The sequence below is a fragment of the Ammodytes marinus genome, assembly GCF_949987685.1.
Source record: "Ammodytes marinus genome assembly, chromosome: 7".
Taxonomy (NCBI): Eukaryota; Metazoa; Chordata; class Actinopteri; order Uranoscopiformes; family Ammodytidae; genus Ammodytes; species Ammodytes marinus.
Window position 1 is genome coordinate 12555566 of NC_137211.1, and position 26032 is coordinate 12581597.

Below are 26032 nucleotides of genomic sequence, written 5' to 3' on the forward strand. Positions count from 1 at the left end.
CCTCAGTGGCTATGACAAATATATAAAAAATTAATAAATAAAAGGCGTAAGACATGCCATTAAAATAATCAAATGGTGGCTCCCTCATGCAGGGAATGCCTCATGAAAGTTTTTATATGAAACGTTTGCCGGCATGTGGGCATTCACCGCAGAAAACCACACGGGTTCCCGCAGAGTCCTCTCTATCCATCCAAGAGATTGGTAACCACACACAGATCATAAAAGTAATCTTCGATAAGACAAGCACCTTAAAGTGCCATGTTGCATCCTCCTGTGTAGAAAATGTTAAACATTCGAAACAGAGAATTGGATTCTTATAAATCTGGCTTGGGGGAGTAGGAGAGCAGTTCTCCCATCGAAGGGACGCTATAAACAGCCCTCCCACAGCCTCTGCCTCTAAGCCAGCCCAATTTACATTCAATAGACTGCCAAACCTTGGGATTTCTACATAAACCGCAGGAACAAATTGCCATGCACACAGGAAATAGCAGCCCGAAGAGTTATTATCATTTTCTTTGACTATAAAAAGGCAAGTCATAGTAAAGGTAACCTGAGAGAATTTTATTTTGTTAAAGTCATTGAGCAGAAACACAACTACACCAGGACCCAGGGGCTTATACACTACAGCTACCAAGAAACTAGAAACAACAACACATGCTAGACACACGACAAACACCTTTTCACCGGCCTTGACAGCAACAGAATACCATTATGGAAACACACTAACAATTGCCAGCAATACACAACAACAGGAAATAATTGTTTGAGTTCCACAACAGTGATATATTGGCCGGAGCTGAATAGCGACTAGCAGCAGAAAACCAAATAGAAAGGACAATATAGAGGAATAAATAACTTTGCAGGAGGGACAATGGAGATGAACCCTGTACTCCCTCCCGCTTCAGTTTGGGAAATTGTTGGCAGTGTATTACAATAAGCTCCCATCACACTGACTGGCAGTAGCCATTTCCCCCCCATGTCATCTGTCATTGGAAGTAGAGCATTACTGTGCACATCTGAAGGGAAAGAATACAGAATATATGCTGTCTTTATTTCATGTGCACATACAAACACACATTAAAATCCACAAAATATCTTAATACTGTTCGGGCATGTTGGTTCTGTAGCTGCTGCTGTGCATGTGGGCGAGTTTGCCATTTTGCCATACCAGGATTAGTTTCTGTGGGTGTTGCAGTTGACACATGGATACATTTGAACGTATTCTATTTCTCCTGCATGTCCCTTGTTGTAGTGGTTCAACATCTTCTGAAGAAAACCTGGATCCATCAAATACTACTGCTACCCTTGCAAGCTGCTGTTTTTTGATCCAAGGTTTTAGTAAAAGATGCCACAACACAAATCCTTTTATTTTGAGCCAAAGGAAATGTCATTGTGCTTTAGGCTACTTCATAGCATCAACACAGCGCTCTATGTGTGACATGATCCCGATAACCATGGCTTGGAACAGCCCTAAGCATATTCTCAATAAAACCAATGTACATCACCGTCCAGATAGGACCGTCATAACAGTGGCAACAAAAGAAATGCAGAGAAGTTTTTTTTTCTGATGGCAGTCCAAAATTGCATTGTTGTCACAAAAAGTAAGGCCGACAAGTGCTTGAAGTGCTGATCACATTAAGGTGTTATGGCATCCGGCATTAGATGGTGTTACAGTTCCACGAATATGGAAATTTCCCCGAAGCACTTTGCTAAAATTTGGATGGGAATATGACATCTCTACAGCCTATACAGCAAACATTAAAATACTTCGGTTTCTATTTATGTTTGAAAAGAATAGCCTACATATTTACAGTTGTGCGTCACCCTCTCTTAGTTATATGCTCAGTCTAATTATAGAGGCCAGAGGGACATTCATGATACTTTATATAAGTTATAAAGCAAGATAATGGATTATCATTAAAAACGGCAGCCCGAGGGGGCGCCCTTAGCTCACTTGGTAGGGCGTCCCCCCCATGGGCCTCGGCCAGCAGCGGACCCGGGTTCGATTCACTCCCCTCTCTGCCCCATTTCAACTCTGTCTCTACACTATCAATAAAGCATAAAAATGCCCCAAAAAATACCTTTAAAAAAAGCAGCCCGTGACGATTTGTACTTTTCTATGTTAATATTGCCGTTTTGTCCCTTTTGGCTTTTTATTCAAATGTATATCCTGATATAGTGAAAGGAATTGTCTGTTTTTAGTCCTCTATGTAATATAAATGAAGTGTCTAGATTGTTGTGCGGATTCCACAGTTATATTTAAAAAATATATTTTATCTGGAGCACTCACAACCTGGCATGGAAATAAAACATACTTGATGTTGCAACTAAACTTTCTTCCATGCAAGGCATATAGCAAGGGGCTGGTGTAGTATAAACCTGTAAAATGACAAACATATTTTCTTTCCTTAAAAAAACATTTCTTAGGGATCATGGACAAAGTCCATTATTTTCTCATCCTACCTCCTGCCTCGCTATAGGTTGAAAAGGCCTCTTTGCTCCCAATTTACAAAGAAATGCAACTGCTATGATTTGTATGAGACCAAAAGATAAGATCTATCACCCCTTGGCCTACATTTCCTACCACATAATTCATTTGACTTTTTCATGTTATTTTTACTCTATTTAAAATGCTTTGTAACTCCATTTAAGGAGGTTCTATAAAACGGAGATGAGATTATAGTGCATAATCATCTCCATCTGTAAAGGGGGGCCACAACACCGAAATGTGAAACCAACTTCTATGGGTTTTTACAGAAAGTGAATTATCTCTCCCACTCCACAAGTACCGTACCACAAAGAGCAGTGATTACATGGTAAATAAATCATTCAGGTCTTGAGCGCTCTGTCGATTAAAATAGGTATTATCTGCCCTAAAGTATCATTAGCGGGTGCTTCAGACTTCGCTTTAGGAGTGCAGGGATATAATCATCACAGAGCAATTATAACAATAATTTAACATGTCGCTTCACTGGGACAGTGCAGATTCTACAGTGAGCCCGGCAGCCGTGTGAGAGAGAGGGCGAGAGAGAACAATGTGAGTAGCTCGGCAGTGCAGTGGATAACAGAGAAAAATAGAGAAAATCGCAGCCGTCACACCTATTAGAGGGTGGCGTGAAAATAATTACATCGCTGCACTTAACTGTGTGATCAGCTAACGGTGGTATTAGCATATCTTCACCCTTTCCACAGGGATCTTAATTGTTGAAAACCTTCTCCAATCGGCTGCGAACTCTCTGTCTCTTTATACGAATTATGAGTGCATGGACGCATCATGATTAAAAAACAACTATGAGTTCCACTAGAAAACTTTATCACCAGCTATCATGTATACCGTATTTGCAGCATGCGGCCTTTGGAGAGTAATATGACTTTGAGCAAAGACAATATCACACATTTCCCATGAGCACAGCGTAGATTAAGCTGATGCATCACTGTGTGTGTCACCTTCAAATCATTCCCCACATACAGAGTGTATATCCATCCCCTCGTATGTGGCTCTGGGTTCCTCTGGCCTGTCTGAGCAGCACTAAGCATCAGAGTTGTGACATGAAAGAGGGTCTCTCCCAATGTGGGCTTCCCTCCAACACCTCAACCTCTAGTCCCACCACCAACCCCCATCTCTCAGTTCCAGTAGTTATGCAATGGCCCTAAATTTGGATCCCCTGTCGATCCTTTGTCCTAAGCATAAAGGCCCACTTTTCTTCCTGCTCTTCGGGTTCCATGGCAGCCCAATGACGGACCCCAATAAAGTCCGCTGTCAGCTCGAATAAATATGTTGTGCGGGCTGACAAGCAAGGCCGGCCCACTGCACTGACTCTCCCCACTCTGGAGTCACTCTCTTTACAGCAGCATGCACAACAAGCACGTGTGCATATGCCCAACCCTACCGAGTCAGACACAGCATGGAGGATTTACAGTGTGGCATACAGTGCTCTAACTGAAAGAAGACCTGATTTCTTTTCAACCCTAGACCCTAAACTTTTAGGATAATTTTTCCAATAATTTTTGATATATTAAAAGCTGAAGATGTAGACAGGAAACATGGGGAGAGAGATTGGGGCAGTAACATACATCACACAATTCCAACTGGCGACAATGCAATAATGTGGGTTAGGGTCATGCACAGTAAACCCTCAGCTTCCAGATTTCCTTTCATCTTGACAGTACTGAGACAACATAACAATGATAAATGTCACAGCTTCATTACTCTAGGGCTTATTTGATGTGATGTTTGATTACACATAATTTAGCTTCTGGCTTTTTCTTTTCAAACTCTTGAAGCATAATCCACTTGTCTGCTACCAATACATCAGTGTATTCTTGAGAGTAATCGCTCCCCCATTATAGGAATAAATGCACTGCCTTCTTCTCATATTCTTATCATCTGGGAACATGCATGGTTTATTCTCCCTCCAGACAAACCTTTTTCATCCCATAAAAACTCTCGTAATCCACCGACAATCATTTGAGTGTCACAAGCTGGATTCTCCCAGTAAAAACAGCAACACGAAAGGCATTAAATCTGTGTACCTGCTTGTTCAAACATTTCAGTCTGTTAAAACTGTTGCCACAGAGTAAGGGAGAATGAAATTCCTCTGCTCCAAATGCAATCAAACTGTCACTGTATGAAAAGCGCCGCGGAACATTTCCCCAAAGTCACATCGAAGGAGACGGCTAGCAAAAAAACAAACCGAGTCACCATCTGCAGCCAGAGAGGAAAAACGGTGAGCCAATTACACCACAGGAAAGGCTGGAGATGAGATATGAGGAACAGGGGATGGAGACGACTGGTGTCTAGCTTCTCCTCCGCCTGCTTTGACAGACAGAGAGGAAGACAGTCGGACATGGTGATGAAAGAAAAGAGGGAGAGAGAAGGAGACAGCAGAGAAAAAAGCAAAGCGGTGCCTGTGTGGCGTGAGAAAGCCCTGTGTTCTCTGTCTGTTGATAGGCCGGGTGAAGCTGAGGAGGGCTCAGGCCCACAGACCAGAGGGATTTACAGGGCTTTGCTCCTTCCTCTGTGCAAGCAGTGTGTCAGTCACTGCCGCTACACACCCTCCTGCCCCCTGCCTAGGGCCTCCTGCGAGTAGAGCTACATGACAGACATAAGAGACGAAAGGTTTCCCCCCACCCTACAGAAAATGTATCAGAACTTTACAAAGTCATCTCCATTTTCCTCTCAATCTGCTCATTTTCGCCTATATTTTTTTTTAAAAAGGAACATCCCTTCGCCCCACTTTCCCCGCACCATGCCTCCACACCATCCCACCACCTTCACTGTGGGTTCTTCCTGGTCATCTTGGAGAGGCTGCTGAGGCCTGACAGTCAGATGGGCCGGACAAAGCACCATACGCTGGCCAGCGTCCAGGGCACAAGATGGACAGATAACCTTGTTGTGTGGCCCACAACGGCCTTGGGCAGCTGCAGAGATGATAACTCAATCTTCTCATCTGACCTCCCTACCGGCACTTCCCCTAGGCCACGACATCCATCGATATGGGCCAGAGTTTGTGTGAGTGTGTGTTGTGTAGTGTGTTAGCGCAAAATTGTCCTGCTGAAGTTTCATGAAACTAAGTGTCTGGATTTGAGAGTGTCCACATTGTTACAGTAAATCCTTTAGGCCTCCTCAGCCAAGGGTCCCTTAGTTTCATGATGAAACTGCATTCCAAGGTCTATCTCCTCAAAATTACTGTCTAGCATCAATGAGAAAAACACATCCGTGTGTGTGTGTGTGTGCGTGTGTGTGTGTGTTACTTGCACTAGCCTATAGGAGACAATTTTAATGACAGCTCGACAATACGAGTGCAGGAATTGGCTTGTTATTTGCAAGTGTATACTGCTTTGAGTAACAGGCTCATTTTGCACTCACTGAATGAAAGTGGATAGCACTCGGTGGGAAAAGAAAGGTGGCGTATTTGCATGATTGAAATGCGTGTCACCCCCTGCTTGGAATCCCCCCTATGAACTTTTCCAATGCTAAATCAGGGGCTAAAAGTCTAAGAGAATTAAGGGCAGTTGTTGCTGAAAGTTGTTTTGATGATGAAAAGGATTCCTTCATGGCAAGCACTTCTCTTGATGGAGAAAGTGCTTACATGCTAAGGCTTATTCAAACATCTGTTGCCATTCGCTGGCGCGACCACAATGAATGTGGTTCGCGCAAGAATCATAATTGCATACAGACAGGGAGTTTTTTTATAGCAATCGTTGAAGAGAAATGCTGTGAAGTGAAATCGAAGTGGTGACACAGCACTTTTAATTTTAACAGCAGCATGAAAAACTTCAAAAGTTATAAACTAGTATATGCATAATGGCCCTCAAAGATTTCCCCATGAGAATAATTACCTCATATGACGAAAAGTGTACATTAACACAAGCCCTTCTGGATGGTTAAAACACGGCACACATAAACCCACACGAAAAACACAAACAAGAATCCCCAATCATCATTATAATCGCTTTGTCCCAAACCTTATCAGTTCTATATGGACCTCTGCAAGGTAAAACATGCATTGGCATCATAAACAACTCAAACACCCTCTCCCTCACCATTATCTGTGTTAGATAGAGAACTTTTCAACAACATACCACCGCCACCACCTATAAGATCATTAAAAAATAAAAATAATAGCAGCAGTACTGCATGGAGCACCGTCATTTAGACACACGGTGCATAAACTCTTGCCCTGAGGGCACCTGTCAACCACTTCCTGAGCCCTGAGCCTGTATGTAATTGAGGTGAAATGGCTTGTCTGTAACCAATTGAAGCCATGCAGTAAGGGGAAACCAGTGCAGTCCCTGGGAGAGGATGACAGGGTCACACCTGCAGACAGGGGCCTGTACAGGCAGCCTGCTGATGGATATCTGAGTACCAGGGGCTATAAGAGGGAGGTGCACACTGGGGGTCTGAGGGCTACGACGGGCCCCACCGCTGGCAACCTGCCCAGACCCCACCGGTCCATTTATGACAACAAGTCATTCATGTCCATGTGCAAGAACATGCATCCGTACATGCACCTCCCCATCACTATGCTTCAGTTGCTCTCTAATAAACAAGCCATGGGCTAAGGATGCTAACAAGCAACTAGACCTTTGGCATCCACAGTCACTCCAACCACAGCAGTCATGTCAACGCTTCATGTGATGCAGCGTTACAGCCACACTACAGTGGCAGAAGTCTGTCTTTAGTCTTTTTGTCATAATTACAGCCCAGATGAATGGTTTGGAAACAACAGGCAATTAGACGTCCAGACAGTGTGATTCTGAGGAGGACACTTTCTTCCAGCATGGGCACCAGAGGTGTAGATCAAAGATCCACACCAGACAAAAGCACACGTTTACAACACCCGCCACTCAGACAGCAAGTGAATTCCTAATCGTCATAAACAAGAACAGGTGGCATTTAACAGAGACAAAAATGGCGCTTCAGCCAAATCAGCTTTACAGTTATTGTGTGGTTTTCATTACGTGGAACAATACAGACAGATTCTTCTTATTTTCACTTTTCACATGTGCCCTTTTCAACTTGTGTGGAAAATAGCTCCATGTTGGCCACATGCACTGTCTCCAATGTCACAGTCTCTGAATTACACAATGGTCGGACTGTGGGGTCGATCCTGCACCAAGATAGAATTAAAGCCAAGCAGCCGGAAAGAGGAAGAAAAATAATAGGAAAAGCGTGTTTGCCTTGTGAAATTTCACCAAGTACTCTTTGCGAATCAAGCCTGTAGTCAGTAATTAACTTGAACTGGAGATAATGTCGTAATTACACAGTAGCATGCACCGCTCTAATTCCTGTCAACACCGACGCACACAACTAGACTGTGGTCAGGGGGTGGCATGTTGGAACAAAATGAGTGGAGAGCAGGGAATTTTCATGGAATTCTCAGACTTGGATAAAACTTAGTTTGAAGTTTTGTAAATTTTGCGGCTGAACGTATAACACCTTGAGCTCCTCCAATAACACAACTGCACCTAAAGGAAACAGGATTATTCAGATGACAGTCCCTCTATCTACTTTTTCCATGAGAGTTCTGTTGGGATCAGCCCTTGTTTACAGCGTGTCAGTCAGATGCAGTACTGGAGAAACCAAACTGATGACCTGCAAATCCTTTCACAATGTGAATGGATAAGCCAGAAGAAAAATAAAAAATAAAAAAAAAATTAGCAAGATTTATAAATACGTACTCCTCCAACTCTCCCGTCTCCATCTATGCTCAGGACCCATTCATACAATGGCTTTATCTGCACCCCTCCATTCCAAACACTACTTACATTTAATGGACGGATCAGCTCCGGATAAAATAACAGTCTGGCTGCCTTGCATTGTAATACTTAAAAAAGATGCCTCACCCTCTACTGTGCCTGTTAAGACTGCAAACACATACTGAAAAAGTGCATTCATTGCAGTGACAGATATTTATTAAAAACGCCCCAGAAACTCACACGGATAGAGAAGCGCCTTCACTGTAGATGAAGGCAGATTAGAGCCCATGAGTTAGCGTGTAATTGAGCAAAACATATCTTGATGTTGATCTCTCCGTCTCTCCATGCGTAAGATGAATCACACCATTGTCTGTGTCACCAAATTACATGAGTGCTGTGGAAAATTCACTCAGTTCCATTTCTTAGTGAGAAGGGCAGAAATTGAATTGTGTGTGAATGATGTGGTACACGTGTTGTGTATACATTTGCTCATATAGTGCGATAAACATTATTTATGGAAGTACAATCAATAATTTTTGTTTCCGGAAAAAAAAAATCCTTAAGAAATTCATTTGAGCTAAACGTACTATACACTTAATGAATACATTTCTCACTGCAGAATCTTGAATCAATCAATGTAGAAGAATGACAGAGGAAGCAGATGAGAGAACTTTTTTTATATTCAGCTTCAACTTTTTTGATTTTTGCTCTGAATCAGAAATGTTCTCAGGGTCCAAATGATGTCGAAAGATTGGATACTTAGCACAGCTCAAACTCAACAAACGTGCGGGAGCCAAACTCTAACTGTCACTGTATCTCCACACCTACAGTTAACTGTTTATGTGACCTCAGCATAGTAATAAATCCCCTCAACTATCTCACACATGCTCAATCCTTAATCCCATGTGTTAATACTTCAATAAATGTTTTCGCCCCCACAACAACAAGTTGCTTAAGGCCGGGTGTCAGCTGCTTGTCTCTGCGTGCCAGAGACTATTGTGAAAACGCTTGTGGCATGACAGATGCGAGGTCGGGTGGGGCTCATGCAGACAGTAAAATCACCATTAGCGCCCCGCATATAAACAGAGGGAATGCTTTTAACCAGGGAGAGTTTACAGTCCGAGCGGGAGTAGGGAGAGGCTGACAGATGTGAGTGGAGTGTCTGGGGGACGAGACTCTTTAAAGGGACTGCACAGATCTCGCAAAGAGTTGAGACAAGAGCAGGCGCATCCCATGAACATCCAGACTAAACAAGGCCACGTAATTGGAACTATAACTCAGCAGAGCAGCCAGAGCACACTGTGTGTGAGCCTGTGTCCTTCGTACAGAGGGCATAACCTACCCTTTTATTCAAGCCTGAAATTAAACTGTCTGACCATTGTGATATTGATCCGTTTCAAAGGCTCTTTAGAGCTAGTGAATTTGATCTATATAACATCATGTGCAGCAAACAATGTGACGGTATACAAGGTAGAGACAAATACATAGGCTAATAGAACATTTTAAAAAGTAAGACCAATTTCCCAATGACCAAAACTGTAGAGAAATCAACATAATTACTTTGGGTTCAGGAACAATTTTGGCAAAATGTTAAAATGTGTTCTAAGTCAAGTGAAAGTTTGATGAACTTCAAATGATAAGATACATGTTTGGATTAGCAAGATAGCAATTAAAGCCGAGTAGAAAGCAGTACCAATCCTCATTTACCCGCTAAACAGCTTGGAGAACGCATGAGAGTCGAGGACACAAGCCTGCTGTCAAGACAGTTTTAGTAGCTCCTTTAATGCAGCCCTATACTTACAGATATCTGGCGATTCGTCCGAGCCATCCGGACAATCCTTCTCCCCATCGCAGCGCCAGCCCCTAGAGATACAGGTCACCAGGTCCTTACATACAAACTGCTTAGAGCTGCACGTCTTGGGCTGCTCGTCCACTTTGGGACCTGAAAAGGAGGAGACAGAGAAAAAAAAGATGTGTCATTGTCATCATTAAAAAACAACAACTGTGGCTAGGAATTCCTCTCAATCACAAATGCATTTAAAGAGGAACGTAATTCACCTTTTTTTTAAGAATATTATTTTAGGGCATTTTTGCTTTGAATCAACCGTTTTTGGAGAGACAGAGAGTCAATGGGACAGGGAGGGGCCGGTATTAGAACCCAGGTCTGCTGTGCTCTAAACGCTACACCACAAGCACCCCCATAGAGTTTTTTCTAATTTGTTATAATGTTGCTTTTTTTTTAAATCACTTTTTAACTTTTCTCTCTTGTAAAGAATCTACATAGGACATTTCCAGCTTCAAGCAGCATAGATCTTAACTCGGCAGGGCAAGGCAACATGCAAGGGTCAGCCCAAGTTTACAATGCCGTTTTTGTATCAAAGGACCCACAGGCGCACTCTATACAGAAAGGAGGGAGGGGGGGGGGGTGGAAACCTCTACAAGTTTATAACCAACAGTGGTGCCTTTTAGTTCTGGGTTTGTTTGTTGTTTCCTCTCTTCTTACGGACATCTCTTTTCAATCCGTTTTTTTCTTTAGTTTTTTTTTTCTTACTCTGAAGGTGTTTTTCAACTTTCAACCACAGAGCTTCTTTCATGTGTTCCGGCGCAGACATAACTGGGCATTCAATCACCGTCTGACCCATGAGAAACTGCAGAGCGTTGTGGTTCTGGGCAGTAAGTCAGCATGGATTGTTGAGATGTACCACAGCAACGCTCATGACCCATCAGCAGTTAGACACCGCTGACATGGTTTAACTACGTAAACCCTAGGACAACGGAGCTCCGTCTACATGGTGTTGCATCAGTCTGTCAACACTGAATTTGTCACTTATTTAAAATTAAAACAAAAAAGAAAGATAATTGGGGGGGCGGGGGGGCAACCAAAGCTATCTGCATATTCAATTTGAAACGTACAGTGTAGTGTGAAAGTTTGTGAAGCCCTTGAGCCTTTTGGAATTTTATTTATTTTAACCATTATTAATTCATTTTTATCAATACCAGTATTTTTTATATGAAATAACAGATGCTTGTTTATCAATTCAACATTTTTATTTTCCAGAAATCAAAACAGATAAAACAAATTATTTGACAAATGTTGTATGTGCAAAAGTTTGTGAACCCTGAGGTGCATTGCTTAAATCGAGCAAGGTAAACACAATCAGGTGGGCCAAATCGAGTGATGAAATGTAATGAAAGATCTTCAGGGAAGAAATTGGGCGCCACTAGATAAAACAAAGATAAAACCAGGTCAGTTTAGGCCCACCAAACTGAACCCATACAGGTCAGACGTGCTCAAAGGGGAAACAATCTCAGAGGATCTCAGGAATAGAGTTTTGATGTTGCACATTTGTCTGGGGACAGCTATAAATTCATATAAAAAAGTTTGAGCTCCATCGGTCCACCGTGAGGCAAATCATCTACAAATGGAGAGCTTTAAGAGTGACTTAACATTTGCCTAGAAGTGGCCTTCCTTCAACAATATCCTCAAGCGCCACAAGAATAGAGGCTTCTTCAGCAACCATCCCTTGAAAGCCATGTTGACTTATTCTTATTCTTATGCACATCTGTCCCAGATGCTGCAAGTGAGGTCTGCAAATCACTAGATGTAATGTTTGGGTTGGCTTTTAACTGAAAAATAACTTTTTTTGTGGTGCTTATGGATATTTTTGAAGGAAGTCTACTTCTAGGCAGATATTCAGTCACTCTTAAAGCTCTCCATTTGTAGATGATTTGCCTCACGGTGGACCGTTTTTAAAAAAAATAAATGTATAGCCGTCCCCAGACAAATGTGCAGCATCACAACTCTATTCCTGAGATCCTCTGAGATTTTTTTCGCTTTTGGCATGTCTGACCTGTATGGGTTCAGTTTGGTGAGCCTAAACTGACCTGGTTTGATCTCCGTTTTATCTAGTGCCGCCCAATTTCTTCCCTAAAGATCTCTCACTACATTGGTCCATTTCATCACTCAATTTGTCCCATCTGATTGTTTACCTGCTCCATTTAAGCAATGCAGCTCAGGGTTCACACACTTTTGCAGATACAACATTTGTCAAATAATTTGTTTTATCTGTTTTAACAGTTGATTTCTGGAAAAGAAAAATGTTGAATTGATAAACAAACATCTGTTATTTCATATAAAAAATACTGGTATTGATAAAAATTAATTAATAATGGTTAAAATAAATAAAATTCCAAAAGGCTCAAGGGGTTCACAAACTTTCACACAGCACTGTATATGAACTGATCCTGTGCAATAACAACGATTGAGAGAATACTTCAAATTCATTACCGACACAAATCCTTCACTAGAACAGCCTAGATTAACTCCAATCTGCATACAAACAAAAATGGACAAAAGTGAAATTCCTTGGTTACATTTGCTCCTACACAAAATATATATCTATAAATATTTCATTTTATTCAGGAGGTTGTTGTGACGCCCTAGAAAAGGCCGCAACGGAGGTCTCATTGTGATTCTCTGCAGGGTCTAGGCTCTCACCGTGGATGACTTGGTGTACTTGGCAGGCAGGGGAGGTGTTTGGGGTGATGGGGGGAGGGGGGCACAGCAAGGGGGCTGGGATGTGACTGAAATCACAAGAGAGCAAGAGGCAATGGCAAGCACGTTCCCTTTCCACTGTAAGCCTAAGAGGGTTTAGACCCTGCTAGACATAAAGCTCTACATAAAAGGTACAGGCACCCCCCCCCCCCCAAAAAAATAAAATCTGGATACCTGCTGTGTGTATGAAATGTGCAGATATTGGGGTGAATTAAAAGGTGTACATTTTCTTTTTTACTGGCACAGCAGATCGACACTGGGGCATGTGTCCCAGTAAAAAGGTTCTAGCAACGCCCCTGGTTCCAGGGATCCGATCGCAGCGCTCCTCATGTGAACATCACCTTGACATTTGAGGAGATTAAGGGAAAGGGAGAGACTGCAGATTTTAAAATGCAGAGCGTTTGCCCGTTCTTTTCTTCACACTGACAGGGGCAAGGCTTACAAAACAGAATCCAAGTGAGGCAAGACTAGAAAAGGTTTTAAACTCAGCCGTGAGATGCCGCGATACATGTCAGAAATGTTGACAGGATCTTAGATTCAAGATGAGCCTGACAAAACTACATTTTAAAAGGAAAGGATAGAGGCCAGAAGCTGAATCAGTTTAGCCAACATGCACACAACCAAAGAGAGGAGAAGGCTGGCAGTGGCTTGAGGCCAACTTGTTAGGTTGGCTTCCTCTTCAGCTTACCAATGTCCTGGTACATTTTTAATGGTGGTAAATACACTGGATTTTCCTGTGCTTAAACGTTGCCATTTAATCCGCCTAAACAACCAACACCCAAACAAACAGCCAACAAACTGGCTGGGCCCTGATCTGAAATTAGTGAAAGCATTGAAACCTCTGCCGGTCTGCGATGTGAAGGCATTCCCTCCATCCACTCACCGCGTGTGAAGCAGCTGGGCAGAGCCAGTTGTTTCCTATGAGTGGGCATAAAACTGGAAATAAAACATTGCGGGTTCTTATTTTATCATAGCTTTACACACCAGCATGATGCGACCGCAGAGGCGAGAACCTCTGAGCCTAATTGGAGGTTGTGGCAGAGGAGGGGTTTAGAGACTGGCAGCCTTCCCCTCCTCAGCAGTCCTCTTTCAAAGCCCACTGAAATATCTCAAACAGAGATGTGAATTGTTAATTCAGCCTTGCAAAGTAGCTTTTTCTTTCCAAAGTTACTGCCAGAATGCTGACAATTTTGGAGGGTCCAAATCAGGCTGGGATGTTAAACCATTTGAGTCCACTCCACCCTACAAAATGGACTGATGAAGGCCATGTGATTGCCCCACTAGCATAAAATCAATCCCCACTGAATCAAGCTAGGCCTACTCCATGTACAGAACTCCTTTAAGCCCAGTGTGTTTGCCTCCAACAGAGTTCCCTCCTGATAATGCCATTCCAACTCAAGCATTTCCTGCTGCCACAGCTGAAAGGCAACTTGATCACACTGCTGTGACTAAACGGCAGGATATCTCGCAGCATTCAAATCTTTTTCCATCCACAAAAACAGTAGGATTATAATATAAAAACACGATAATCTCCTCTTCTGTTGCTTAGGATAAGATCAGCGTAAACAAAACATGATAAACTGCTTCCTCCGCATTAGAAAAAACAACAACCCTATGGGGTTTCATTCGAGTAAAAGTTGCTTCTGATTAGAGAAAATGAGAAAAGGTCACTTTCACAGCCTTATTTAAAGAGAACTAAGACTTTGGAATGTCACCGTCTCTAAGTGAGGCCAACGTTTGAGGATCTATAGGAAATAGAAGTATCTTTTTCTGAATTGCACCATGTATGTAAATCTTCATTTGGCATGTCTTGCATAAAAACCAAAACCCTCTCACTCTGTCAGCCTGATTTACTTACAATATGTTGCAATGACTGTGTGTGTACTTCATTTAAAATGTCTTCACGGAAGCGTAATACGGCAAAGCCATTAAATATGAATGCTGAGAAAGTCCTTGAGGCGACTGTAAGACCAGGAACAACTAAAGGCTTGTACTCAGTAAAAAATGTCTCCAGTATTTTTCAATTAGACACAGGATTATTTCTTTCTACCCAACTAGACGTCTAATTCCAGTTTTGTTTTCATGCTCTTACTGAGGTTGAGACATACAATGACACCAAATAGGGATGTTTGTGGTTTAATATTAGAACTCATTGACTATAATTCTATTTTCTTTCCTCATCTTGTCAAACTAAGAAAATACATTGCCTTTTTACTGATAGAAAATTGCCATTAATAGTTTTCCCATGGTTACCTAGTGCTGAAACCTTGATGTACATGGAGTGACTTTCAAAAAGTGGAGACAAATGTTTTACTTTTTAATAACTATATTTTAATTGGTATACTTCAAGTGCAATTGCTCTTTTGAAGTGCTCTGAGGGGCAGAAAAGAGGGATTAGCACAGTTGTGGAAGAGCAGCTAAACTCCTCTGTGTTTTTTTTTCAATGAAAATTTCTCTCAATAAAAAGTCAGATTGTTGACGTACACACTAAGCTTTAAATCAGTGAGTTACTTCCTAATACATGTATGCTCCAGTTTGCTGATTCTGTTTGATTTTGCACATACTGCCAGTTGTATGGACACACACACACACTGTATTTCCATATACAGGGCCACTGGAGCCCTGCACTGTCCAAACAGTGTGTACAAAATTGCCCCCAAGCACTGTGCATGGCAAAACGCATTACACACGAGCGAGTGAGCAAATGCATAAATGTACACAGAGGCCCGCTCTTATAGAAACGTTCCTCCCGAGCGCCTTATATAAAAAGAAAAAAAGTCATGTCATCCTTTTGTTTGCAACGGGAAATTAAAGCAGCTCCGAGTAACATTTAAATATCTTTTAAACAGCCTCATGTTTCCTCTCATAATCATAAATTACCTTTAACAGCAAACGAGACCATCAGTGCAAAGAAAGAAGTTTTTATATAGTTTTTATTACTGCGTTTGGTCTGGTAGTACACCCAGTCCGATTTTCGGTTCACGCGTGCATGCTCTATGGTCACATATCCGTATTGGTCGCAGATTTCAGTGTCGCGCAGCAACGCGATTTGAGAAGCCTATCCCTCCAGGTGAGGGAAGGGGAGCGGGAGCCTTGTTTGAGACAGTTGTTTGTCGTCATAATGACTGATACTGAACCATCGAAGAAAATGCAATGAAGAAAAGCTAAAAGGGAGAGTGATAGGCGGGCGGGAGGGCGTTGCCAAGCAACATATACACAATTTCACGGGAGCGAATTAGACTGCAGTGTTTACTCCTAAATGAATGAGCGGTAGCCTACTAAAACAAAGTTTACTTTGCCACACCAGCATCATCAGATGACCATTATTCATCTGAAATAGTCATTATTTACAACAACATAAACACATTACCTCATCGTGATCCATACTAACTGCCATCTCTCGTTCATTCGCTTTGTGTGAGGACACAGAATCTTTCAGCTCCGTGAGAGGTGACACTGCATCAACTCATTGCAATCAGGTGTGTGTAGCACTGACTGGCATTGGTTGATGCTGTGTCACTAACCACTCTCACAGAGCCGAAAATAGTCTGGTGCCCTCACACTTTCAACACACGGACATGCACTATATTGCTTCCTGATCATTTGAATCTCGCACGCCCGGCACGAGCTAGAAAACAGCTTTACGACAGCTGGCGTCGTAAAAATACTACCGCTTTTGTCCAAAGGGGCCGCCAACGTGCCATGTTACTCGTAGTGGCTTTAAAAGGGTGTGGTTTGGTTTTTATTTAATCGAAAAAAACTTTTTGACAGGGCAATCTTAATGGCTAGCTGTAAACAGTTTTGTGGCTGGCAGCAATTGAGCGGCTTACACAATCACCAGGTGGAGACCCCAATACAGCCATCCCTGCTCTACAAATCAACTCCAGATCCATGCAGCACATTCCAGCACCTTTCTAAATCGGACTTCACGTGTATAGCTTTGCCTTTAAGAAAAAAAAGAGGAAAATCTTTTACAGACGAGTAGCTAGATTCAAAGAAACCAGGTTTGCTATTGAATTCAAGGTTCTATTTGTTGTTTTATTTATTGTAAGTTTGCTTTGGTAAGAGACATCACACACCACTAATGACTGTCATCCAAAAGGCACACGGACACACACACACATACAGCTCAAAAGTTCACCAGACAAATTGATGTATGAAATGTGCCTTTTCTTTCACAAGCCTCCCTCTAACAATGAGCACATCCTTAAATTCCACCCACCCAGTCCCCTTGTGGATAATCTAAGCCGAGCAATAGAGCATGGATTCTATTAAATGATGTTGAAAGATAACAGCACAAATGTGAATGTGAAATGATTTGAATGAAGGAATAAATAAATTAGACTCAAGGTCCCAGTGTACAATGGCAGTGACAGGGAGAAGTGAAAGTAAAAACAAGCATCAACCATCCCTTCTGCCCTTCCTTGTCCTCCATTGTGGAACTCTTTTCTAGGGAGTGAAAAAAAGCAGAGTATGCAACAAGACCCCTGAGGTCAAGTGTGAACTTACTTCTCTGTGTTCAGTGTATTTCAAAAGCATGAAACCATGCAATAAGTAACAATTAAAACCAAACAAGGCCCACAGGCAAGAGAATGAAGGCAGAGGGGAGTCGTTATTCAGGAATTTTTGGGCTGCATTAATTATTCAGATGGAAGAAGGACTTTTTTTTTACACTAAGCCGGAGCCTTTTAGATGTATAATGTGGAATATTTTGGTATGAGAAGCAGCAGAGCGAGTGCTACAAAGGATGTGTCCTGGCCAGTGCTGCAGCGATTGAATCAACCTATTCACTGGCCACACTGTGCAGTGCCCATCCAGTGGAAACAACCACTTAGCTTTGTGTCAAGCCGAGCCACAGCCGAGCATTGGAGCACTTTAACAAGCTCACAGCGCACATGCAAAGGCCACTGGCCATTCAAGTCCTGATACACAATAGCCAATTCAAAGAGGGTGAAACATGCATGAACTCCCTTCTACCTACCCGTGCCTTTAAAGCCTTGTTTTTTTGTGTGTGGCATCGCACAACAGAAAGGGTGCAGCTCTGACCTCGGCGGTAACCCCATGAGGCTCCGCAGGACGTCACAGGACAGAGCAGTAAAAGACGACACAGTAAAAGACACACAATGAGTGATTGTGATGGATGGACATGAAGATAAAGTGGCCCGTGGTGCCTTCTACATAGTTCTTCTACACCCGCACAGTGGTCTCTGCATAGCACAGGCCCATGGCACCCATAGAGTATGGAAACAGAATAGGTTTTCCTCAAAGACCACATAACATTCACTGCAAATCCTGCCTTGACTATGTCCCATAAAGCTACCAGGAAAAATCCAATCCAAAACATCCAAGGCGCCAGGAATAAGGTACAAATACAGCTTGTTACTTGGGTTCAAGAAATTATGAAATGTTGCTGTAATAATGCAAGTCAATATTTTTGACATTCAAGAGGCAGGAGGGAGGAATGTCCCTGGCTCAATAACTGCTAGGAATGACTCATAAACGATGCACAAATGAGTCGTTTTGTTCAGTAGTGTCATCCTATAACTGGACTGTGTGTAACACATAAAGCAGGTCTCAACTTTGTATGAATTTTACCTAGAGCTTCTCAAACTGCAGGACACACTATAATGCCACCATGAGGGAGTGAGCTTTTACTGACGAGCACACAGTTAATATAAGGAAACTCAACTTTGATTTATTAACTTCACTTTTTAAATAGAAGTTGTGGACATGGGCAAGCACAGCGAAAGCCAAGAACTACACACTCCCTTTACATCTTGATTGTATTGTTAAGAAGCCTACAGAGTGTGTCTAACTGGTTCTTGGTCACATGCAACAGAGATGTAAGGCAATAACAGAATCAGTCAAGAAAAATACCAACTTAAAGGCTACAAACAGCTATTGATAACAGTTTACCAACTAAAGAGAACACACATTTTGAGCTCAAATATCAGCATGAGGATTAAGTGCTCATTAGATTTGCCTGCAGTGTTTGTGATAACTTCAATATCGAAAACAATTATTTTAGTGCTTACAGAAATTACAGACACTTCAGTCAATGATATTAACACTGCATTAGAAATGTAATGTTGTATATGTCTTAGTATTAAATGCCCTTTAAAAAGTATACATTTTTATTTGTGATCTACCAAATGAATGGAACATAAACATGGACCCATGCACAAAAATACTATAAAATTTTTTTAAAAATAAACTGTGTCAGATAGCAAGACCAACACAGATCAATGCCTGCGACTTTGATGGAAGTACACCACTTTGACACTTTGCAGCAGTTCATAAAGATTAGAATCATATTTCCATATGTCAGATTCCCTCCTTAGACAACACATGAAAGCAGCAGAACGTGATCAAATAGATTCTCCAGTAAGGCCCAAAGCCTGCAACATCTGCAACATCTGATCGGAGGTGTATGCGAGCGTGACCCGGTAAAGGAGCAACACATAAAGAGCAGTGGCTAAAAGCCTAAAAATATGACAATCTCTGTGGTCAGCTTGATGAAGAATTCACCATTGGGATGACATCGAAGTAAAATGGGGGTTACAAAGCCAGTATTCTCACAGCTGTGCCGGGTGCCAGGGACACATTGCAACAACTCTGTGTGTTATAAATCTACACTCAACAAAAATATAAACGCAACACTTTTGTTTTTGCTCCCATTTTTCATGAGATGGACTTAAAGATCTAAAATTCATTCCAGATACACAATTGTACCATTTCTCTCAAACATTGTTCACAAATCTGTCTAAATGTGTGATAGTGAGCACTTCTGCTTTGCTGAGATAATCCATCCCACCTCACAGGTGTGCCACATCAAGATGCTGATCTGACATCATGATTAGTGCACAGGTGTGCCTTAGACCCTGTTTCCACCTGGCATTAATATGTGGTTTTTAGGATCCGATCGCGCTAACTACAGGTGGAAACACGCTCAATGCGCATTGAATGCGCATTGAAATTATCCACATTCGGAGGTGGTTTGAGACCACTTATCCACATACCCATTAACAGTGGAAACGCGTATGCGCATCTCATACACATTAGGCCCCGCCCACTCAACTGCGGCGAGTGACTGGGCGGAAACGCGTACTCATTCACGCGACAATTCACGTCATAAAAGCGCACCGTTGCAGGTAAACAGACAACAGAAAACAGAAAACATTGAAGATGGAGTGTATAAGCGGAAATGATGTACGAGCTGATTTCCATACAGCGCGGGGAATTCGAATCCGGATCGCAAACGCGCATAGAAGACGCATTGTTAAGGCCAGGTGTGAACAAGCATATTACATTTACATATAACGATCGGATTCCTCAGAACCACATATTAATGCCAGGTGGAAACAGGGTCTTAGACTGTCCACAATAAAAGGCCACTCTGAAATGTGCATTTTTTTGCTTTATTGGGGGTCTGGGGACTCAGAAGCAGTCAGTATCTGGTGTGACCACCATTTGCCTCATGCAGTGCAACACATCTTCTTCACATAGAGTTTATCAGATTGTCAATTGTGGCCTGTGGAATGTTGGTCCACTCCTCTTCAATGGCTGTGCGAAGTTGCTGGAGACGGCTTATGGTGGAGAAATGAACATTCAATGCACGAGCAACAGATCTGGTTGACATTCCTGCTGTCAGCATGCCAATTGCACGCTACCTCAATGCTTGTGGCATCTGTGGCATTTTGCTGTGAGACAAAACTGCACATTTCAGGGTGGCCTTTTATTGTGGACAGTCTAAGGCACACCTGTGCACTAATCATGATGTCAGATCAGCATCTTGATGTGGCACACCTGTGAGGTGGGATGGATTATCTCAGCAAAGCAGAAGTGCTCACTATCACACATTTAGACAGATTTGTGAACAATGTTTGAGAGAAATGGTACAATTGTGTATCTGGAATGAATTTTAGATCTTTAAGTCCATCTCATGAAAAATGGGAGCAAAAACAAAAGTGTTGCGTTTATATTTTTGTTGAGTCTATGTGTTATGTTCATGTGTGGCATGTTCAAAAAAAAAGACAGGAAAGCAGTACTGCATGATCATATTGCCAACAAAAACCAAATGAATCACAGAGCTGCACTAACGCACACCCACACATTCTGCTAAAGAAACCTATTCCTTCCTCTTTTTTTGGGGGGGGGGGGGGGGGGTCTTAGGACCTAAAACAGTGTAAACAGTGATGTAGCTGGCAGAAAACACCAATTACAGCCCACCCCTGCTATTCACAATCAACAAACACTCTTTCATCTGCGGCCTCACGCCTTCAAAATGTGGGGAGCAACACTGGAGACACTTATGTTAATCTGCTTTTACCCTCTAGTCACAGTTGATTGCAATGCAGTGCAGGAAGTAGAATAAGTAAAAAGGGAGATCTTTTCTGCAGCTACGATCAAGAATCCCACTGGCTGCTATTAACACACATGTTTTCCCTGGGTCAAGAAGACGACCAAAATGCAGAACACTTGCACATAAGCTTCACATCAAATGTTTGCTCACAAGCCAAAGAATGTATAAAAACATATCTGGCTATAATTCACTCCAAATATGTTATGCTTCTTTTTTTTTTTAAATCATATGTTCTTTTGGGAGAATACTGTGAATGGAAAGTATTGGGGGGGGGGTGATCTGTGTTACCTGATGCGAGCGAATAAACAGACGACCTCAGGTGTACAGAGTTACAATAACCACTCCCCCGTGACCTCCACTTGGAAGAGCTGAAAAGAGCAATCCAAGTTCTATTACCTGTTGAATTTGTACGAACGTCACTGAATTTTTCCAGCAGATGTTTCCAGTGACAGTTCTAAGGAAAAGGTAAAGCCAGGTCCCATTAAAAAGGTCAGGCAAACAGAGTGTAGGCTCCTCAGGAATTCAACCTCTTTAGCCTCTGACCCACATCTACACTTTTTCTCCAACGGGATTCTTGAGCCTCTGAAGGCTGTTTGGGATCCTATACGTTATTAGCTCAGCAGGAACAGAGTTAGCCCACATGGCAAATTGATAGTATGATTCAGTGAGTAAAAATATGAAGGATTTAATTTAACATGGTTCCATGCGGAATGTCATTCAAAATGACAAAGGCTTTACATTTACGGTAATGTCAACTAGAGCCGAAACCATAAATTGGTTAACCGTTTGGTCCATAGTCAGAAAATGAAGCACCAACTATTTTGATGATTGATCAGGGTCGAAACTAAATATAATTGTTATTATCAATTGGCTGCCAGGAATCCCCCCGTCTTCTTCTCATTACTATTATTAGAAACTGAATATCTTTGAGGTTTGGGTTGGACTGTTGGTTGGACAGAGCAAGCAATATGCAACTTTGGGCTGCGTGAAATTTGTGCAGGAAAATGTTTTCAATGTTTCTTACATCTTGTGTAGACCAACCAATAAATCGATGAAATACTTGAAGGATCTTCAGATTAACTCGTAAACAGAGGGATAGTCAGTTGCATTCCAAAATGTAAATAATCGCACATTTAGGATCAAGCATCAATTCAAATTGTGTTCACCCTTCTTCATCTTCCGTCTTATAAATCATGGACTCGTCATCAGAACTACTGGGCTCTCAGTATTGTGCGGCACTGGTCTGGATTTAAGGATGACACCTTTTAAGTGACACAAGAATAAACTCTCTCATCAACACTGAAGATCAATGACAAACAAACGGGTATGTCCAGTGTTTATGTTAGCTATGGCCTTCTGACCTTCCCCTCACTACTCTTCTCTTATTCGTAAATTCACGATGAGAACCCCAGCCCCCCAGTGGTGATCCAGACAAATCCGGTCCAAGAAGTAGGCCTTTTCTGTCTATCCACTCACTTGACCGTTAATCCTCTTTCTGGGCCGGCATTGCTCCAATGGGAGGCTGCCAATCCAACCGTTACTAATGAGATAGCAGCGCACATATCATTTCCATCCCGACTCCCTATGACGTAACTGCAAGTCAGTTTCAGGAGGAGTATCCAAGACTGATTCTTGGAGTTCATTCTGCTTCACCCGCCTTCAACCCCTGAGCTCTTCCCCCTGCAGTCACATCTAAGTTGGATTAATGGTCTCCCTGCGTCCAGATGTTACATACTGATGGAGGAGGGAGGAGCTTGCCCACTCCTGTTCACTTCAACTATGGATTTCACTCTGCACAAAACAGCCTCCATCAAAAAACTAATGAAATTATGTACAGTTAAGGTCAAAATTGTTAGCCCCCCCCCTAAGGAATTATGGTAGAGTTCTGCCAAATGTTTGCTTAATTCATGAAACTTTACATAACATTCTTCAATCTTTTTGTTTCTATTTGGAATTTAAAGTGAATCTTCAGGTTTGCTTTATACCAAATGCAGTGAAAATTGAGGGGTCAAATTGATTACGTCTCCGAAGTCTTTGAAATCCTGCACTTTAGACCTTTCCCAGGTTGGTTTATAACAGAATTTGTCTCCTTGTGCTTAGCAATGATGCAATGTACAGCTGTTCTAGACACTGTGAAACGCTTGGAAATGGCAGCATAGCATTCCCCCTCAAGATGAGCACCAACTATCTCATTCTGAGTTCAAGACTGATATCTTTACTTTTTGCTGTGATTGAATAGAAAATGTTGAGAGAAGGGGCAGGAGTGCTTTAAAACAAAGACATTACCGTTAGCTGTTTTAATGTGTCACTTTTCCTTAGGGGCGACAGTAAACATGGACTTCAGGAGAGTAATTAACTGTCAGATTCATATTAGAAATATTTATCCACATACAAGGCTGTCAGGCCTGTGCTGGATGAGGCAGAGGACATCAATACCAGTGCATTTCTTTTTTGTTTAGGATGAATGAAAATATCATTCTGAATGTAGCATATATGCTTCCTGGGTCATAATAATATTTGTGCACGTGTGAAATTGAATATTCAATGCGGTAAGAAATATCTGAAGGCTAGAAAATAAAAGTTGATGTGCTATTTTTGTGCCTCCCTGTTTCCCATCAGGTGACCAGGGAAGAAATAGCAATCTGTTTTTGCTCAACAGGTCTGCAAAGCTATGCCATGAGAGCAATGGTGCATTTCACTTCTCATTATTGGGTATTAAAGAGGAGCTCCTAGGACGTCAAGAGGATAACTGCACTGGCAACTCAGACAGCAGGCTATACCTGGCTGTCACTAATAAACCGTGATTCCCAGAGCTGCCACTGACGCTACACGTCTGGACAAGCCGCGCCATTGAGATTGCACCTTTACGAGCAGCCACAACTGTTGTTTTCACATGCGCCAGAGAACTGAAAACAAACGTGAAAGCTGATCCGACCTGATAGCTCCCGCAGGTTTGACGTGGAACTTAAACGCGTTTCTCAGTTTTTATGAATAAGGGAGGTTACGAAAAACACCATGCATGTTTAGTTTGAACGGTAGACATCCGCTGTAGCCATACAGATAATTGATTAGCGTAGCCTACTCATCGATATGAACATTTTTCTTTTCGCAGAAAACAGAAATTATCTCGTTTAGTGGAAATGGGTCATTCAAGCAAATGTCATTGCATTTTGTAGGCTACCTGCTGAATATAACAACGGTGAATAGCCTCACTGTGTGCCATCCTTGCAGGCAGACAGGCCCATTATGTCTGCTCAGACAGGAGCACTGCTAAAATATATAAGACAGACATATAGATTTTACAGCATTATAATCAGCGCACTGCTTATTTGTGCACTAGCCTTCTTTCTCTGATTAAAAGCTTTCCAAATGAACGATCCATTCCTCTGAGGAGACCGCCTGGTGGCACGCCGTGTTATCATAAAGAGACAACCCATTTGCGGTGGTGGTGTTCCAACTCTGGTGAACCTTGGGCCTGTGCACAGATGCTTTGCAGGGAGAACAAGAAGTGGTCATGCTTTTCTCGAGTAGCCTAACACAATGCCATACGAGACTAAACACAACAGGCTTTCTTACCTACGGTTGCACCGTGTGGGGATGCGACCTGCAAGCAGAGTATAAATCCCAAGAAGAACAACCTCATCGCCATCTCCTGAGCAATGCTCGATGGCACTGCTGTTAGAAAGGAATGGAGGAAAAGTTGGCCGGATTTCTCAAACCGAACGACCCGATCAACCACCTCATCCGAACCCCTTCAATGGTCCGGGTGCGATTGTCCGAGAACCCTCAGCCCCGCACGATGGCCGCTTCAGACGGGCTTCTTCAGTGCAGGGAGGCTCGCTCAGCCTGGCGAGGCTATAGGCAATGCAGCAGCACAGTCATGTAGATTTCTAATTGATTATCGGGATTCAAACATGATGCACAGCGTAACCTCTGTCTCTGTCTGCCTCTCTCTGTGTGTCTCTCGCTGTGCTTGGGGTCTTTAGTTCACCACAACCATGCCACCAGAATCGTCCACGCGTCCAGGAGCGCCGCAGTCACCGGCTCCGTTCAGTTCATTCCGTAACCAAAGGGGGAAAAAACAAAAGTAAAAAGTAAAAGCGTTTTTTTTTCACTCGAAGCGCCAATGCCTCCCTGTAAGCTACTTGTAGTTGCGTGAGTGGATGGTGAATCTCAAGCTCCTGCACTGTGGACGAGCCCGTGACGTAAGCTCGACTCCTCAAAAAAATGGGATAACTAAGCGAAGGGCGCCGTCTGCGCATGCCCTAACACTCCTCCTTTTCTCCTATTTCATGCGCTTTTTCGTCAACCGTGGAGGTGGGAGACGAGAGAGGCGGTGCTGCAAGGATGTAACTGGCACTCTAGGAACAGCCATGTTGGCTCAATATTTCTACAAATTCCTTGACTTTTTCTTCTTGTTACAAAATCAACTGATGCCGATTAGTTAGGCCAAATAACCCTATTAATCACGGAATGTTGCTGACACAGTTGTTGAACATAATTGCTTCTTTTTTGTTTTTTATCAACATTGATATTCAAACTTCAAGAGTCAAACTTTATTGTTGTTGTTGTTGTTGTTGTTGCTGCTGCTGCTGCTATAAATCATATTGAGGAATCATTTGTAGGTCTATCACTTCCAGAGATTCCCATTTTGAACATGTTCTAGCCTAATAGAAGACTTAAATACATGTTTGCATTTTAACTCAAATGGTGTCACCAATCTAATTGACTTGTCTTTTCCCACACTCAGAATTGCTCTCAGTTTGTCTCTAGTCAAACTAGGAAAGCACAGTAAAAGACCGTTCGCTGAGAGGTGTATGTGCAGCCCATATTGTGGAGGACCTGCAACCTCTGCATTCCGCACTAAATCCTGCCCCCTGGTGGATTGTTATGAAATGGACGGGGTTACATGT

The 26032-nt window shown here is 42.4% G+C and overlaps 1 protein-coding gene across 1 annotated transcript in view; it reads right to left on the reverse strand.

Moving 5' to 3' along the window:
* LOC307253055 (low-density lipoprotein receptor-related protein 1-like) overlaps nt 1-25271 on the reverse strand; it is an 87368-nt gene extending 62097 nt beyond the window's left edge. Inside the window, exons 1-2 of the mRNA XM_080030897.1 lie at nt 24696-25271; nt 10004-10144 (exon numbers count right to left, since the gene is read on the reverse strand). Coding sequence (XP_079887023.1) covers nt 10004-10144; nt 24696-24768 — 214 coding nt within the window. The 5' untranslated portion in view covers nt 24769-25271. The remainder of the gene's footprint in view (nt 1-10003; nt 10145-24695) is intronic.
* Nucleotides 25272-26032: the final 761 nt, after the last annotated feature.